The following is a 16,342-nucleotide window of genomic DNA, read 5'->3' as shown; positions in this document are numbered from 1 at the left end:
TTCCCAGCTAATTTTCACTCTGTCATAATCAACCGCCAGCTAACAGCCGACAGCTGACAGCTCCACAAGTTGCAGAGTTTCCTCCTTCCTATTTTCTTACTGTCTACTGTAAGAGAGAGGCATGATTATTTAGGGAAGGTAGCAGTGATGTGCTGTCCACCTCTTCCTGTGAAGAGAAATGCTTGTGAAGAGAAATGCTCTGTTGGCAACGCTAATGAGCTGTGTCACTATGCAGCTGTGCTTTTGCTTTCTCGCTCGGCTGGGCTCAGAAGTGCGAAGCTGCCATTGCATGTAAATCGTAGGTGAAAACTGTCCTCTTCTGTAACAATTAGTCCTACCTTGAAAGCTACATATCCCCAAACTTTAGGCAACAAGTATTATTTAATTTGTATGTTTTTCTGTTGAGAATATAAATATGGGGAAAAAATCATATCTCCCCTCTTAAATCACTTCATATTTTTACTCTCTTACATATATTCAATACTTTATGTTGGTAATAACTGAATTAGGCTATCTCTACCAACTATCCCAAGATGTGTGTTATTTAGAGCTTCCATTTGTAGGTTACGTGAGGTTTGAGGTTATTGTTTCTGTGAGTTTTAGGACCCTCCACTTGTTTTCTGAGACTGTCCAGTCAAGAGAAGATTGTTTCAATTTATCAATGCCATCTATGCTGTGGCCTGTTAATGACACCTTGCGAAGGTGGAGCAAAGTGCTGTGTGTCCGATCTGGGTGGAAGGGGGTTTCTTTTTGTTCTGTCAGCATTTTTCGATGAGGAATTTGGATGAGCCCCACTTTTCAGGTTGATGTGCGAAAGAGAGAATATCACTGAAACTCTGCTTGAGATATTAAGGAACAGCAAGTGATAATAACTATACTTATTCAAGAACGCAGATGTGCCATTGCCACAGCAAATCAATATTTAATTAAAATTTGATTAATTAATAGTCTAATTAATTTAACTAATTAATTAATACTCTGCATGCCAAAGTATTCTGAAGTAAAAACTAAAAGAAGCCATATTAACAGGTACCTCCAAAGCTAATTAATGATAAATTACAGCACTGCATTCCACTTGCATTAAGAAATTATGAACTGAACGCAAGTGCCGCAGGGATGCCCGATTTAAATCATTTTCAGGTCCTACCTATGCCACTCTTAATCCCCATCACTTCAAGGTAACTCTCTTCATCTCTCCCTCTCCTGCTCAGCTTCTCTCCTTAGTAATGATTCATTTTACAGTAGGTTTTCTCTTTTCGGCCAGCCGCCTCGAGATCAGTGAATGTCTGTGCAGTTGAAGTCAGAATGAGCTCAGGTAATGGAGGGCTGGCAAACACTCTGAAATAAAGATGTTTCAAGAGACTCCTCTTTCTGAATGCAGCACTTTTAAATATCTGTTGTTTCTTCCTCTTTGATGTATTGACTTGTGAAGTTACATGCATTCTGCCAGGCCTGATGTAAGCTTTGTTCCTCTTAATATAGTCATGGAAACCCTTTCACCAAAGTATGTTGAACTGCACCTTGTAGTTTGGAGATGGAGGGAGGGGGTGTGTAGTGTTTAAAGAGGTATGGTATGAATGCGTTAGTGATGGCAGAGTTGGGAGAACATGACGGAGTGTCTGAGTGACAAGAGCACTTCAGAGACTGGCTTCGGTTAGTCCTCTCCAGCTGGATCACTGAGCCTGAGTTAATGTGTGCCCCTTACAGAAAGCTCGTCGCCACGGAGACGCAGGCAAACTGTTAAAGGCAGGGCTGTTGCAGCAGTTATCAGCAGTGATCACAGCAGTGTCAAACAGAGTGGGCTGCTGTGTTTTGATGTAGCCAGGGACAGTGCACTGTGTGTGCTCACCCACCAGCATACGCCTCCACACAAATGAGTGAAAACAAAAAAATGGGTTTTTTTTTCGCCTCCACAAAGCCACTGTGTCTGTATATGAACAAAACTTGCAACTGATAAATTAAAGTGCAGTTTTTTAACGTCATGTTTTACCATTATGTCTTTCACTTGACCAAATCACATTGTATCTGTGCAGATACCACTGGTACTGCTTTACAAACAAGTTATTGATTGACCAAATGTTTAGGAACAAGACATTACATCATCACATTTAGAAGAATGTTTTCATTGATTCTGTGTTCAAGTTTGATAAGTGAGAATAAACATGTTAAATAACATATTGTTTGGCTGATCACCAAGCCAGTGTCTCATTCCATATGAATGTGGAATTAATGAAGAATTTTGTACTGCCTTTTGTTTGAGGATGTTCCTACAACAGGCTTCACATTATTATTTTCATAACTTCTCTCCATATTCTTCTCCAGAGAGGAGAGATGTGAAACACTCAATTAAACCAATATATTCAGTCCTTAATCTTAAATCTCTTTTCTTAAGTGTATGAAAAGAAATTTCCCCTTAGAGTTACAGTTGCAAAAGGAGTTCAGTATTAAGAAGAACTTATTAAGTTGAATGGTATTCACTCATTAAGCCTTAGACAAGCTAAATGGTATTGGTACAACACTGGCAGGGGAAATGTACAGTGAGGTGGGGCAGTGTTTCACAAGAATTATGTTAACTTTAAGAATTGCTTTAAATCTTATTTTTTGCTTAGAATAGATTCCTAGAGTCTGTGCAGTGCTTTAAACTCCTAACTGTAGGCCCTAAGGAGCAATGACCTCTGGATGGAATAAAACAAAAGTGGAACTACATTTAAAGGAAAGCCAGAGAAGAAGATCCAGTAATTCAGGCAGAGCAGTTCCTGCCCCCAGCAAAGAAAACTCAGGGTTCAACACTTTACCAAAAATGAAAATTCAGCAAGAAAATTCTTAAATGGTTCGTCACCAGAGATATTTATTAAATGCATTTTAAATGGGCAACCCAAGAACTGTGATACTTTGAGAGAATTTCTGACTTAATCAAACCAATAAGAAGGGCATAATGCCACTTGGTAGCCTTGGATGATGCATAAGTACTAAACGTGATCCATGAATTAAGCTAACTAAAAACGCTGAGGCTGACATATACATGGCATGATTTTCTGAGGTGACCAAAACGTAGCAAGGAATGAATTTGTGTAAATATGATTTCATCTTTCGTCGCTTGTAGATCCGCTGAATAGCAAAGCTGACAATGAGCATCCCTGAATTCCCAGTTCACGCAGTCACCTACACAAAAACCCCATCACTCAATACTGCAGTGCTGTGTTCTCAATTGCTGTGTGTGAATTTGGCAGGCTTTCAGTGTTTCACGGCTCAGTTTTACTTCAATATCAGTTGTTTTCACAAAATACTCAATATGTTAATGACTATGTTTCTTACCTTTCAGTGAAAGTTGTTAATAAAAGGGTAGAGTAACCAATAACCAAACTGACATTTTAAAATGAATGATGTACTTGTTTTTCTGTAAAGAGATACCAAACCTTAGAATTCCCTCACAAATGCCAGTATAACTGGATATAATATTGTTGCAGTTTATTCAATATGTGACTCTTGATATTCAACTGGGGTACCACTCATCAATGTCCATCTTGTCAGTGCCCTTTCAGAGTGTGGCTGGGCCTTCAGTAATGTGCGAACATGAAAATGGGAAGTTTTATTTGTAATAAGACGACCTCAGATCAATATCCGTCACCTCGATCCATCTGCGCTGAACAAAAAATGAAAAAGGAAAAACCATATCAGGTTTTTGTCACTTGTGATCTGCCCTGGGAAATGATACCGTGACACAGCAGAAATGTTATTGTTTCCTCTCGGCTGAAAACGTATTTCTTTGCGGCCTCACATAAATTGTAAAATGAAACCACAGGATGTGTAAAATGCGAGAGGAAAAGAAAGAAGGAAGAGCGGAATGAGGTGAAAGCTAAAAGAGAGACGGAGGGAGGCGAGTGAAAGTATGATGGTGTAGACATTGCATGTCCTTTTGTGTTGATCAAATTTGTTCAAATTAGCTGCAAAGACTTAAATACAAAGAAACAGAGAAAGGGAAAGGAGAGTGGCCAGTCACCTTAAGAGATTACTGCACTGAGGCTCTGTACTCAATTACAGCAATCAGCTCAGGTGAGCATCCAGCCGTGAACAGCAGGGCTAAAGAAGTGCTGAGATTAATAAGGAGGTAGCAAAAAAAAAAAAAAAAACATCTGACATAAAGATGTCGAAACCACAAGCACGGTCACAGAAAACTTGTCAATACCTTCCGTGTCTGACTCACAGGGAACAGGCTGACCCTGCAGTAACACACCAAAATTCAGCGAAATATATTCATCAAGTACTAGATTTATGAGCAAGCTGAGCGATGAGCACAGGTGTGTAGCACTTACATATAATCACTCATCTCTTTCCTTGTTCTCCATAAAAGTTTTCTCCCACATCAGTATGCTACCTCAGCTTCTGTTCTGCCCATAAAAACACAATGATGAATGAATGGGACACACTAAATGGTGTTTGTGGTTCTTCTCTGATTATCTCCTACTTTTCTGAATATCAGATAAGTTGCTCTTTAGAGCTGGTACCTCTTAAATTCGGTTGGTTTATTCAGACTGATTACGGCCGTGGTGTGAGCAGTGTATGAAAGATGATTAATTGTCTTTGAAAACCATTCTGTGGATGTTCTGCTTCTTTTTTTTTTCAATGTCCTTGTAGCAGAATTAATTACAAGATGAACATTTACATCTCTGAAATGCTGGCAGAATGACTCACACTTTTACCGTTCCAGCACACCAATACACACACCCACCCAGCCCCCCCCACACACACAGTGCCTGTGTGAGCATTGCATATTGGTGCCCCCTGCCAGTTCAAATATTTCAACCTTCTCAACCAGCATTCACAGTGCCAAAACAAAACATATTGCACATCATCAGACGTTATGTGCTGGGCCCATATATCAGTCAGATCTATTGGAACATGGGCTAAGTGAATAAGCACCCCTATCAACATATGTGTGTCTTTTTTTCCCTCCAAACAGATCCAGCAGTCCACCACAGGCAGAAGGGAGTGGTAACGGACATCTGTTTCCAAACAGATATGTCACGTCTGATGGACTTTAACACTCCAGACTCCTCACTGGACAAAGGTAGGATATTGCACAAGATATTCCAGTGTGTGTGCGTGTATGTGTGTATGGGTGTGTGCACATACAGCCCAGTATGCCAGTAACTGTGTGATGTCCAGTATGTGGTGAGATTTGTTTTGTATCAAACCAATGGGAACAAAGATCTTCTTAAGAGGAGATAAGTCAAACTTTGCCTGTATAATATCCCTAATTGCTGTGAGACACCAATAAGTGTATTGTTCACACAGAGCTTTGTCTCGTCATAGGCACTCTGTTTTCTACGTGTAACGGCGTCCATTTTAGTCCCTGTTGCCGCTCCTCTGGAGTGAGCTGCATTGTCCTCTCCAATCATAAACTCCCTTTTATCACAGCCACCACCAAAAAACACCCCAGCAATTCTCTTGAGATATTTAGAGAACCAGTACTTAGGTTTGTGGATTATTACTGGAAAGTTATTAAAGTAATTATGTTCAGCATTTACATTAGCACTCACAGAGATTACAATATGTAGTTTTCTCTGTTCTATTCTATTCTATTCTATTCTATTCTATTCTATTCTATTCTATTTTCAACTCCTCCTCATCTCATCATTTTTTCCATTAATTTTTTCCACAGACCTCTGTCTGCTAAGCAACTGTAACCACACATGGCACAGTTGCAGTAATGAAAGGATGTGGGCTGATTTAGCGGAATTGATTTCAGTTTATAGGCCAACTAATGACAGTGCTAATTGTTTTGGAGTCAGTGATGGATGTTTCCCCTACATTGTCAGACAGGAACACTGTGACATGACACTCAAGAATGTTTTGACAGACACAGGAAACACATCAAAGTGCCAAGTAGCATGGCAACAGCTTGTTGCTGTCATATAGTTTGTGTGTGTGTGTGTGTGTGTGTGTGTGTGTGTGTGTACATGCATTTATGAAATAGTGTGTTGCTTTTTTCTAGCATTGCACCCCTGTGAACACAGGAGCATAAGTGGTTCAGGCACTATCTGCGGTGTAAACACAGATCCTTTCTCTCTGTGGACAGCCTGCACTCTTCCCTGTTCCCAGCACTTCAAGAGGAGGTCGATAAACAATGTGTCACTGCTAGGATGCTAATTGTTGTCTTTTTGTTCCAACATAAATAAGCATACTGTTTATATTTTCATTAGTTAACAAGGCATAAATATAGATAAAAATGTGACTAATATAGGGCAAACTCATGGTCCATAAATAAAAACTGTTAAATTGTCAGCCAAACTGTGGTGAAAATATACACAAATAAGTACACAGGATTACTTTTTGCGTCAAAGGTGCACCTTTAGTTGAGATTTAGCGTCCATGCTTCAACTGAACCATGCATTTTGCATCTGTGGTTAAACTGAAGCTAAACATACAAGCAATGGTTATCATGCACTCTGTCTGTTTCCCCTGTATCTGAGGCTGCCACTCAGCCCCAGGCTAGAGCCAGTCCATGACAGGGAATAGGTCCCTATCCACATCAACTCCATTAGGCCCTGGATGGTGCTGACACTCATCTAGTCGGTTATCTGACAGCCCATCCCAGAGTCCCTGCACACGGCCAGACAGCACAGCCTTAACTTGCTGCTGAGTCCTGCTGATGTCCTGACAGGAGCACATGCTCAGAGTGCTGGAGATGGTGACAGAGATGATGATGATGATGATGATGATGATGATGATGATGATGATGATGATGGTGATGGTGGACATGGGATTATAGCTTGTGTTTTCAAGAAATTTCTACACAATATGTGAATAGTCCTAAGGAAAACGAGTCTTTTATTTTGAGTTGGTGATTGTCGCAGTTTTTCCACTGGGTGGAGCCGGAGGGCTAATGCCATGACACTCACCTGTCTGCTCACCTGTCTGCTCACCTGTCTGCTCTGCCCTCCTCTGTGTGTTTGTGTTTGTACTGTACTGAGAAAAGAGAGTCAGTTCCCACATGGTTCCCCTATGGCTGTTACAGTGGGTGGAGTGAACACAGCAGGATGATGAAACTGGAGAGGGGGAGGGGAGAAACAGTAGGCACTTTAGAGACATACACTCCCAGAACAGGTAGTGAGAGAGAACGAGAGAGAGAGAGAGAGAGAGAGAGAGAGAGAGAGAGAATGAGCTCACTTGGTCACACACAAAGGAGCACCTCCTAGTAACCTGTTAAGGAGGAGTCAGTGGTGTGTACAGTGCAGTAGAGCCTGTATGCCACGGGTATCCTGATTAATTTTGCTGGCTATGTGAACTCACACGAGTGCTGACAGTGGAGCCCGGTAGAGCTGGCATTGTGGAGGCTATGCGGTCTGACAAGGAAGAGGGCAGACCAGGTGAGTGAGAGAGAATGAAGAGTGAGAGTAGAGATGAATCTCTGTACAGGTGTGTCTCTGTGAGGGAAAGAGACAGAGAGAGACTCAAGCACGTGTGTCTACATGTGTTTTATAATGTGTTATGAATGTATGAGCGGCATTTCAGTGAACCATTTAACACAATGTTCTAAACCTGTCATTAACTTACCGTTTCACAGCTAAGTAATCTTCTTACAAGTACTTTCAGTGTCTTGATGCTACTTATGAATTGTCTGGGTCGTGGCCTTGGTACCAAGTGATAATTCTAGTAAAGTAGTTGTAGCAGAGAACTGAACTGTAAATGTATCAGAGTCATATCAAGTCTTTGTAACAGAACACACAAAGCACATCCAGCACTATAGCATTTTTGTCCCTTTTTTTTTTAAGTAACTCTTACTTTGATTGAACATTTGTGTATTCTTAATCTGCGCTCTTCATCCATTTCTCTAATCCACTTCAAAAATATGAAAATGTTACAGGGGATGAGTCATATTTTCGGAGAGACAGGGACAAACATTGACTAAAAACTGAGGGACAAACTTAGAACATTGACAATGTTGTGGATTTAAAACAAGCATCCTTTTGAGCTATTATTCCGATTTAAATGCCATCTAATCTCCACTAAAGCATTCCACATGTCAGCAGTAACCTGAATGACCTGAACAGGAGCATGTCAAACTTTTTTTTTTTGACCTCATTTGAATAATGATGAAGGAGAAATCATTTTTAAAGGTTTAACTGTATGATCTTGAGTTAGTCAGTGCTTGTTCCATGCCTGTGGCATTAAGTAATAAGCCTAGTGTCTTCTCCACACCCCACTGAATCAACAGCATGAAGCACTGTTCTACACACCTTTCTCACACTCAAATATGAGACAGAGAGGATTTCTGTAGCCCTATGATTTGCATGTGCTCGCATTCAGGTGACAGATTGCCATGGTAAAAAATAATGTATTACTTTTAACATGAAATCAATTCATTTGTAAATAGCAGAGAACAAGAGCGAGAGTTAAGTTGTTCGAGTAACTGTGCTGTTAGTGTTTGAATGTTAATTATAATATTTGAATGTTATTTTGTTTTCCTTGAACAAATGTGAGAGACCAGTTCTATGGCTCATCCCTGTGATTAGCCCCCAGTGTTGCCCAAGTTTGTGTTTGCGTCACTCTCTTGTAATTTGAGAGTTTGTTTCTATGTCCTCATGCTCTAGGTTTACTGTTTCCTTTGAGAATCTGTGAACATGTTTTCCGTGAGGGTTTTTTTTTTTTTTTGTGCAGTAGGATTTTTCCTCTTATTCAATGTATATGTGAATTGTCTGTTAACATGTAGGTCTACGATGTGAAGTTGTGTGTGTGTGTGTGTGTGTGTGTGTGTGTTTATGAATACATGACTCTGTGCTATAAGGGGGGTAGTGACATGTGGTAGGATTTGGTAGCATTTGGAAGGATCAGTAGTAGTACAGTGTTATGCGACTCCTGCAGCTGATCTGCTTCTTTCCCCAGTGGTCATGGTCTAAATAGAAGAATATGATGAGTTTGACCCATAGACTCCCTGCTGCCAGACGCCAGTACCATAAATGGCCTTAGTCTCTAACCTTAACCCCACAGCCTACACCACAGAGACATGTTATACACTGTTAAGCTCTGTCTCGTCCACCCACTGTGACAGTGAACACAATACACTAAGTTACATCAATCAGTCTTAGTTCACAAGGGTTTCGTTATCATTGGATAAAAGCACCTGTTAAATAAACGAATGTATATGTAAATGTAATTGTGAATTGTACTCTCCTTGAGAGTGACTTTTATCTGATATTCACACCTAAACACGTGCGCTGGTTTTTGAGACAGCTGGCAGCAGTGTTCATGTTCCCCTGCTACGTGACACTATTTGAAGCAGTGACACCTTCTCATTTCTCACGCATTGTGTTTAGAGGTCTGATGACTGTAACATCTGGCTCTACGATAGTGTGTTAGTTTTGACTAACACAGTGAGCTGCCCTCTCTAGCAGAAGGTAGTGGTCATGTGTTGCGTTTACATACATCTAGGTGGTATGTGGCTATGTGCTTGTGGTTTTGTCACCCAAACCCTGGTGCACCACTGCTGACGCTAGGCCTAATCCGCTCATTATAAAAGTAAAAAAATAAAACCGCTGTCTCCAGCAGGGATGAGCAAACTGACCCTACATGTATTGCTAATGCTAGGCAATTACTTCAGCACACCTGTCCACAGATACCCTGGCGCTAAAGAGGGCTAACAAACACAAAGAGGCACACTTACATTGCCACGTCAAAATACTATCAGTACCAATCCTCACAAAAAGTGGCAATTATTTTGCACCATGGATATATGTTACATCTGTAGTGCTCATTAGGGATGTTAAATGTCTGTTGCTGGAAAGAAATGTGACACAGTACCTCATGCACTTGTCTGAGTAACACAAGAACTGTTCCCAATCCTTGGCATTGTGTGAGACTTGTAATGCGTTTACATGGACATATTTCTGTACTGGAATAAACAGCTTTCTGTCAGCAAAACAGCCCACACACCACCCACTGTTTCTAATGCTATCTTTATTACTGATGAGGAATCATTGACTGGAGCTTCTATTTTTGATTTAAGCCTTTGCGTAGGCCGTGCATTTTGTGCTGTGGTTGGTGTTTTGCTTCTATATGGGCCACACTATTTGGGTCAGCCTGTCGACTTGTTGATAAAACACTCCAATGTTTTATCCATATTTATCCACAAGTCTCTGCAATCTTACAGTGTGCCAATGAAGTCTCACATCTTTCTGGAAGTGAAATCATTTCAGTTTACTGTTCCTAAGGCACCAGTGGATATGAGATTTCAAATTAATGTTACAGTTCAACCCCACTGGATGTTGATGAATCTGGCTAAGATCGGTGATAACCAATGCAATGGCTCATATGTCGTAAAAACAGCATCCTCCTAGTGGATGCATGATAACCAGCATCCAAACATATCCGTACAATTGTATCTGTGGCAATGTTGCTCACTTATGAATAGATTTAAGAGAAGCACTAATGATGCTGGTTCACGTTCATATGAATATGTTTGTGGTATATTTTATCAGTGGTTGTGTCTCGTGATTCCTGCTTCTGCTTGAGGTTGGGTTTAATAACTATCTGCGCTCTTTTGATATCCTCCTGTGTGAAAGCCATTAGCCATTAATGAACTGTCCCCCATCTAGCTGTGCCTTACTCTTGTCAGTAATTGTCAAAGTCACTCAGCTCAGTGGGCAACTGTGCCCTGGTGAATAGAGGCAGAAATACAGAATCTTGCTCCTTTAAGATGTGTTGGGAGAAGTACATTCTACTATAAAGACAGTCTTCAAGCAACCTAAGTAGTGGAGTAACATTCCTGTTGCAGTATATCAAATAGAAACATTGTGAAAGGGTTGAATGGAGGGGGACTGGAATAATCCACTGTGATGATATTCTGTTAGTGTTTTATAGAGTTACCTTCTCTGAGTTACAAAGGATCCCTTTGTTTTGTGTTTGTTTGAACTCTCCCCAGCATCCTGCTTGTGTTGTATCAGGAGCTGAATGTGAATTAATGTTGTAAAACTACTGAACAGCTTACCAATTATTTCCTGCTCTCACTTTTGGCAAGACATAAAGAGACTCATGGTTATTTCAGTTAGTTCCTCATGAAATGTTTTTTTTTTCCTCCCTTTTTTAGCTTTTGTTTGATTTACTTAACAAAAATACAACTATTTATTTAAGTACACTAAGAACCATGTTCACCCTAATACATTTTAACATTCTGACATTCCATCTCCAAGGTTTAGAGCAACATAGATGGAAATGTTGAAATGCAGTTCCAGTCTGGGAAAATACTGTTGGAAAAAATACTGGCGACTATTCTCAAATTTGGAGGAAAAAAAGTCAGTCCTTTCTATTTCTAGATTATTGTGAGAACTGACAATCAAAAACGAATGGGTGGTTATTTTAATATCTTGTGAGAAAATGGATATATTCTCAGTTTACAGTAAAAGGTACAGAAACTCATTTTCCATACAGATTCACAGAGGAGCTCAGCTGAACTCACAGTACACTATTCTAAGCCTGAATACAGTGTGTGGTGCTTTGAGTATGTTCCTTTAGGTTTTTCCATCTATAACATCCCATAGATCTTATTCTCCCTGGAGGCTTTAGAAAGTGTGTCAGTGCCTGAGGACTCCTGCACTCTCTCCATCACTGACCTCTGGAGATCTAAATACAGAAGGTGAGAGCAACATTCCTGCAGTATAAGAGGAAAGAGATTTGAACATACATAAACATACAGCATCTCAGATGTCAGATTACAGATGGGATGTTTCAAAACATCAAAAGGCAAGTGCAGGCAGTGTATACTTTGAAAGTATATGTTCCGAGAACAATGTAGTGTGTAGAGAAAGACATATTTGCACAAACCCTCTTTGTTTGTCAAAACCTTGTGATCTAACCAAACATCAGGTGTTTTCCTCAACCTCCATCTTTAACTGATCTGTAACCAAGGTTTGAAATCAAGGTTTTCACTGTAGGGTGATGAAAGTACCTTGAGACTAAACTCTAGAATACCATGTCCATTGTGTGCCAGCGCTGTACAGATATTACAATAATTGCAAATTTATCCATTATTCAAAAGTCCTCACTATTTGAAGTAAAAATAGCAGTTTAAACGCTGTCCTATACTAGTATTTGTCTTTTATTAGTATTGCCCTTTAAGTATAAGTATGTACAGTGCAACATTTTGAGCTGCTAGCTCCGTATGGGAGGCACTCTTATGAGTAGCAATAGTTGTAGCAGTAACTGAAGTACATCCTTGATCTGACCCAGACATGTATGTAACAGTACAGTTGGCCTCTGGTGAATTTAGCATGCTCCAGCTTTTTAACTGGGTTAAACTGTGAATGTCTCACAGGAGCCAGAACATCATAGTGTCAAGTTCTAACAATAACATGACAACAGCACTGCAACCTGTTACACCTGTTACATCATTGTCGGTGATCGTATGTCAATGATCAGATGACAGTTATCGGCAACAATCTGTTGGTCCTCACAAACTTTTGAATGAGCCATGGGAAGCTGTACTGTGAACTGGATCATGGTCACCGGCCGTATTTAGATGCATAGAATGCAAAGATTGTGGGCACAGATGTGCAAAATGTACTGAAGGAGGCAAGCAGGAAAACATCAGTTGAGAGGTTCGTGGAGATGATTGATTCAACAAATGATTCAACAATTTTAATTATGTAGGGGTGTAGTATCTGATGTAATATAATTGAACAACCTTGAAAACCTGTTCCATGTTAGTTTTTATCACATTCCTTGTTCTTGACTCTGAAATACAGAGTCGAGAACCACTATTTTCAGAAATATAGTCACAGTTTTTGTAATAGTGGATCTTATGTCCTTTTATCTGAGAATTCAGGAAAGAAATCCCTTGAGATAAATTAAGGACAAGCTATTTGAATACTGAGGCCAGCAGCAGTGTTGTAATTTTATTGATTTTCTACAAGCATATTTACAGTTTACTTACATCTTTATTCCTAAGAAACATTTAATTGTGTTTGTGGGTGAGCGGCACAGGTATTTACCAAATATGTTTAGCCTTAGTTTGGCTGTTCAATTTCCAAAGGAAAATTAATGGACAAACAACACTTACATATTTGGTGTCATTGATTGATACACTGGAGCTTTCTTGTAACATTGTTCTATTTTGCATAGACTCCTTAAACACACTCTGGGAAAATGGATATTCTAAAAATTCACTTAGACTGTTGTTTGTTTTTTTCATTATGTCTTCACTGTACTATTGGAGTAATATGGTCCATTGAGAAATGAGAGGTGTTATGCGATCAGCCTCCTTGGTAAATATGAAAATGTGTTGTCTTTCTGAAAGGTCAAGATGGTTGGGCTCTATGCAGAAGGGCAAAACATGACCTTTCATTATGCATGTAGTTGTTATGATGCTTATGGTATTCTGCTGAGATGTTTGAATCCAACAAATGTCCAGTATCGTCACCATGGACAAGTTAAAAGAGTTGACATGGTATCCTATTAAACAGCTGTGTGCTCTCATCATAGAACACACTCTACACTGTTTTCAAGACCATGACTGTGCCTCACAGCACCTTGGCTCAACAGTTACTAGATGTACCAGTTGAGTGAGGTTAGTTTGGCATGACTCAGAGGTGCAAAGAGGAGATGAAAGAGTCGGAGACTCTGGTATTTGGTGGTTTCAGGCTGTTGTCATGCGGTGCTGAATGCTGCTGCAATTGAGTACAACAAGAGATGGAGTTCCGGAAGTGCAAGTCTTCCAGAGAACAGTTATGTCAAAGGGTCTAGGGTCTTTGCCGTGCTCTGGTTCTGCTCTGTTTTACCCTGTGATATTCACTGGAGGTCAACATCACTGTACACAGTGATTGTTGACTATTTTCATATTTAGCCAAGGTGAACAGTCGCAGATGATCCAAGATATTCCAAATCCGCCTTCTAATGACAGCTTTTACAGATAATGAATATAATAATTAAGACAGGAATTAAAAATGTTCTGTGAACTTATGTACACATGGTGTATATGAACCTCACATATACATTTCAAGCTAATTGCTAAATCCCGCACGGTCTTGCCATCATAATGGGTGCAACACTCAAATGAATCAATGAGATCAAGTCGTGTAATATTGGTAGATCTTCAGAGAGAAACAGCATAAAAAGCTGAACACTATTAACAGGTCCCATCACTTCCAGAAAAGCATCCCAAAGAGCAAGCCCTGCACATTTTAGACTCTTCTACTTTTTGTGACTGGTTGGAGGTGCAGTTCCTCAAAGCCAGTTCTTTGATGTCATTGAGAACAGGCAGATCCACACAGACTTGCCTATGTCTTTGTCAAACGGAGAAAATTCAAAAAAAGCTTTTGTATTCCTTTGATTTTTCCTACAGGTTGTGACAGGAAGAGTAAAAAGAAAAGTGATTGCCTTCGCTAGAGGATGATAAGTGTGGAAATAATGGCGGCGGTGAGAATTGATTGTAGGTTAATTTGAGGGGAATTATGGGCCTGATTGTTTTTCGTTAATCACCTTCAGTTCTCACGTCAGAATAATGTGAGATGAGCACTTTTTATCTCCTCTCACAGACTTGCATAAACATCTATGATTTCACTTTAAGGGAAGTCATGTCTCCAAACCTCCATAACAACTGGGTCACATCAGAACTGTATTTTGAGAGATTTTAGACTGCTAGAATAAACAGAATAAGCATGTTTTACTATTCATATTGGGGGCAATGTCAACTCTTGCCTGGTTATGAGATACTAGGTGTGTTAGTGCAAAATGCTGTATTTTGTCAGTCCACACCAGCTGAAAACTATGTTTTGTTTTGTTTTGTTCTTTTACTGTGTTTATGCAGCTTGAATATTGTACATAGTTATTTCGGACTTGGGGGTATTCAATCATAGTGAAATTCCAGTGATGCAGAGACGTACAGGGCTCAGGCCCAAAGGCAGAAAGCTGGGAGTACAGTTAAGCAGGGAACAACAGCCAGGCCCACTGGTGCAGGTAGAAGTGGCTAAATGTAATCAGATGAATAAAAGGCTGCAGCCCAGAGGACAACTGCGTGAAGGATGGTGCTTTCCTGGGAACCAGTTCCTTGTGCCTTGTGCATGGTTGGGAGTTTTCCTGCCACTGTTTTAGTCTGGAAGCAGACAGTGACCAATGGGCCTGTCCCTCCCCTTGTCTTATCAGCAGAACTGCAGCCCTTTGCTTTGCCATGATGTTCCTGAGAAAAAGCCTACAGGACTGAAGTCCTCACATTCATCATACTAGTGACACATCTCTGTCTCTAAGTACTCAAGTACTGTGCAGTACTATGAAGTTCTTTACCGTAGTTACTTACAGTAGCATGCCCACCTGATTTTAATTGCTTATTTCTTATTTTATCTGCAGTCATCCCATAGGGCGTTTTTTGATGAGCTATTAATCTAATGGTGGAGCGCCGAAAAAAAAAAAACCCCATCATAGATCAACATAATCAAAACATTCAGAACGAAACCGTTTTTTGACTATGCTGCATCCATGTCAAACTATTGATCCCACATTACAGAATCAAGCTATGAACCAAAATACTCCATTAACTCCAATGGCTGCATCTAGGAATTTTAATTGACTCAATTAACGTCTACACGGACGGTCTTTAGGCTTTCTGATGATAACCATTCTACCCATGTTATGGATTTTATACAAAACAAATCAATTTCCCTTGCATCTCCCCTTTTCTGTCTCTACGAAACATACAAAATGAATGTTCAGTGCTGCTTAAATGTATTCATCAGTGGTCAGATATATCCGCACTCGATTTTTTCCTCTCACTTGTCATGTGCTGGCTACAGAGCCGATCTGACAGTAAGAATAATTAATTTATGGCACTTATATAATTCATTAGTATGTGTGAACAAAGTACTTTAAGATGATGAAGAAGAAGTGACATGAAGTAAAGAAAATAGTGAAAGAATTACTGAAGGCTAAAAATAAAGTTTCAAAAGGTAGACCTGTTGAACATTTCTCTCATTAATGAAAAATACAATCAGCTCCTCTTCTGTAGCAGAACTGCCCTCTGTGCAGGATTGAGATATGGGGCTGAGAGTTTTTTTTTTTTTCCTCAGAGAACAAAATGCTGCCACTCTTCCGTTCATTAGAAAAGCCCGGAAAAGGCTTTGTCCTCTCTGGTCCACCTCACTCTGTGCTTTTGTAAATATTGCTGTGTATTTGCTGATATTCTGCCAATTATTGCTGCTGTCTTTTGATGCGGCTTCTGTTCCACTGTTGCTTTTTCGCTGTAGGTCCCAGAGCTTCCTTAACTCTATGAAAAAAACTGCTCGGAGAGAAGGATTGAGCATTGTGCAGAGGGGATGAGTGGCAGCACTGTGCTTAGACATGCAATTATTTTGCTTAG

The 16,342-nt window shown here is 40.0% G+C and overlaps 1 protein-coding gene across 1 annotated transcript in view; it reads left to right on the top strand.

Annotated features, from left to right (window-relative positions):
• The window catches only part of kaznb (kazrin, periplakin interacting protein b), a 44,891-nt gene that overhangs the window by 24,028 nt on the left and 4,521 nt on the right, over window positions 1-16,342 (top strand). Inside the window, exon 2 of the mRNA XM_030777657.1 lies at window positions 4,910-5,068. Within this exon, the coding sequence (XP_030633517.1) occupies window positions 4,910-5,068 (159 nt within the window). The remainder of the gene's footprint in view (window positions 1-4,909; window positions 5,069-16,342) is intronic.

The sequence above is a fragment of the Chanos chanos genome, chromosome 6, assembly GCF_902362185.1.
Source record: "Chanos chanos chromosome 6, fChaCha1.1, whole genome shotgun sequence".
NCBI lineage: Eukaryota > Metazoa > Chordata > Actinopteri > Gonorynchiformes > Chanidae > Chanos > Chanos chanos.
Note: the sequence above shows the minus strand (reverse complement) of the source record. Positions and strands in the feature narration are given on the sequence as shown.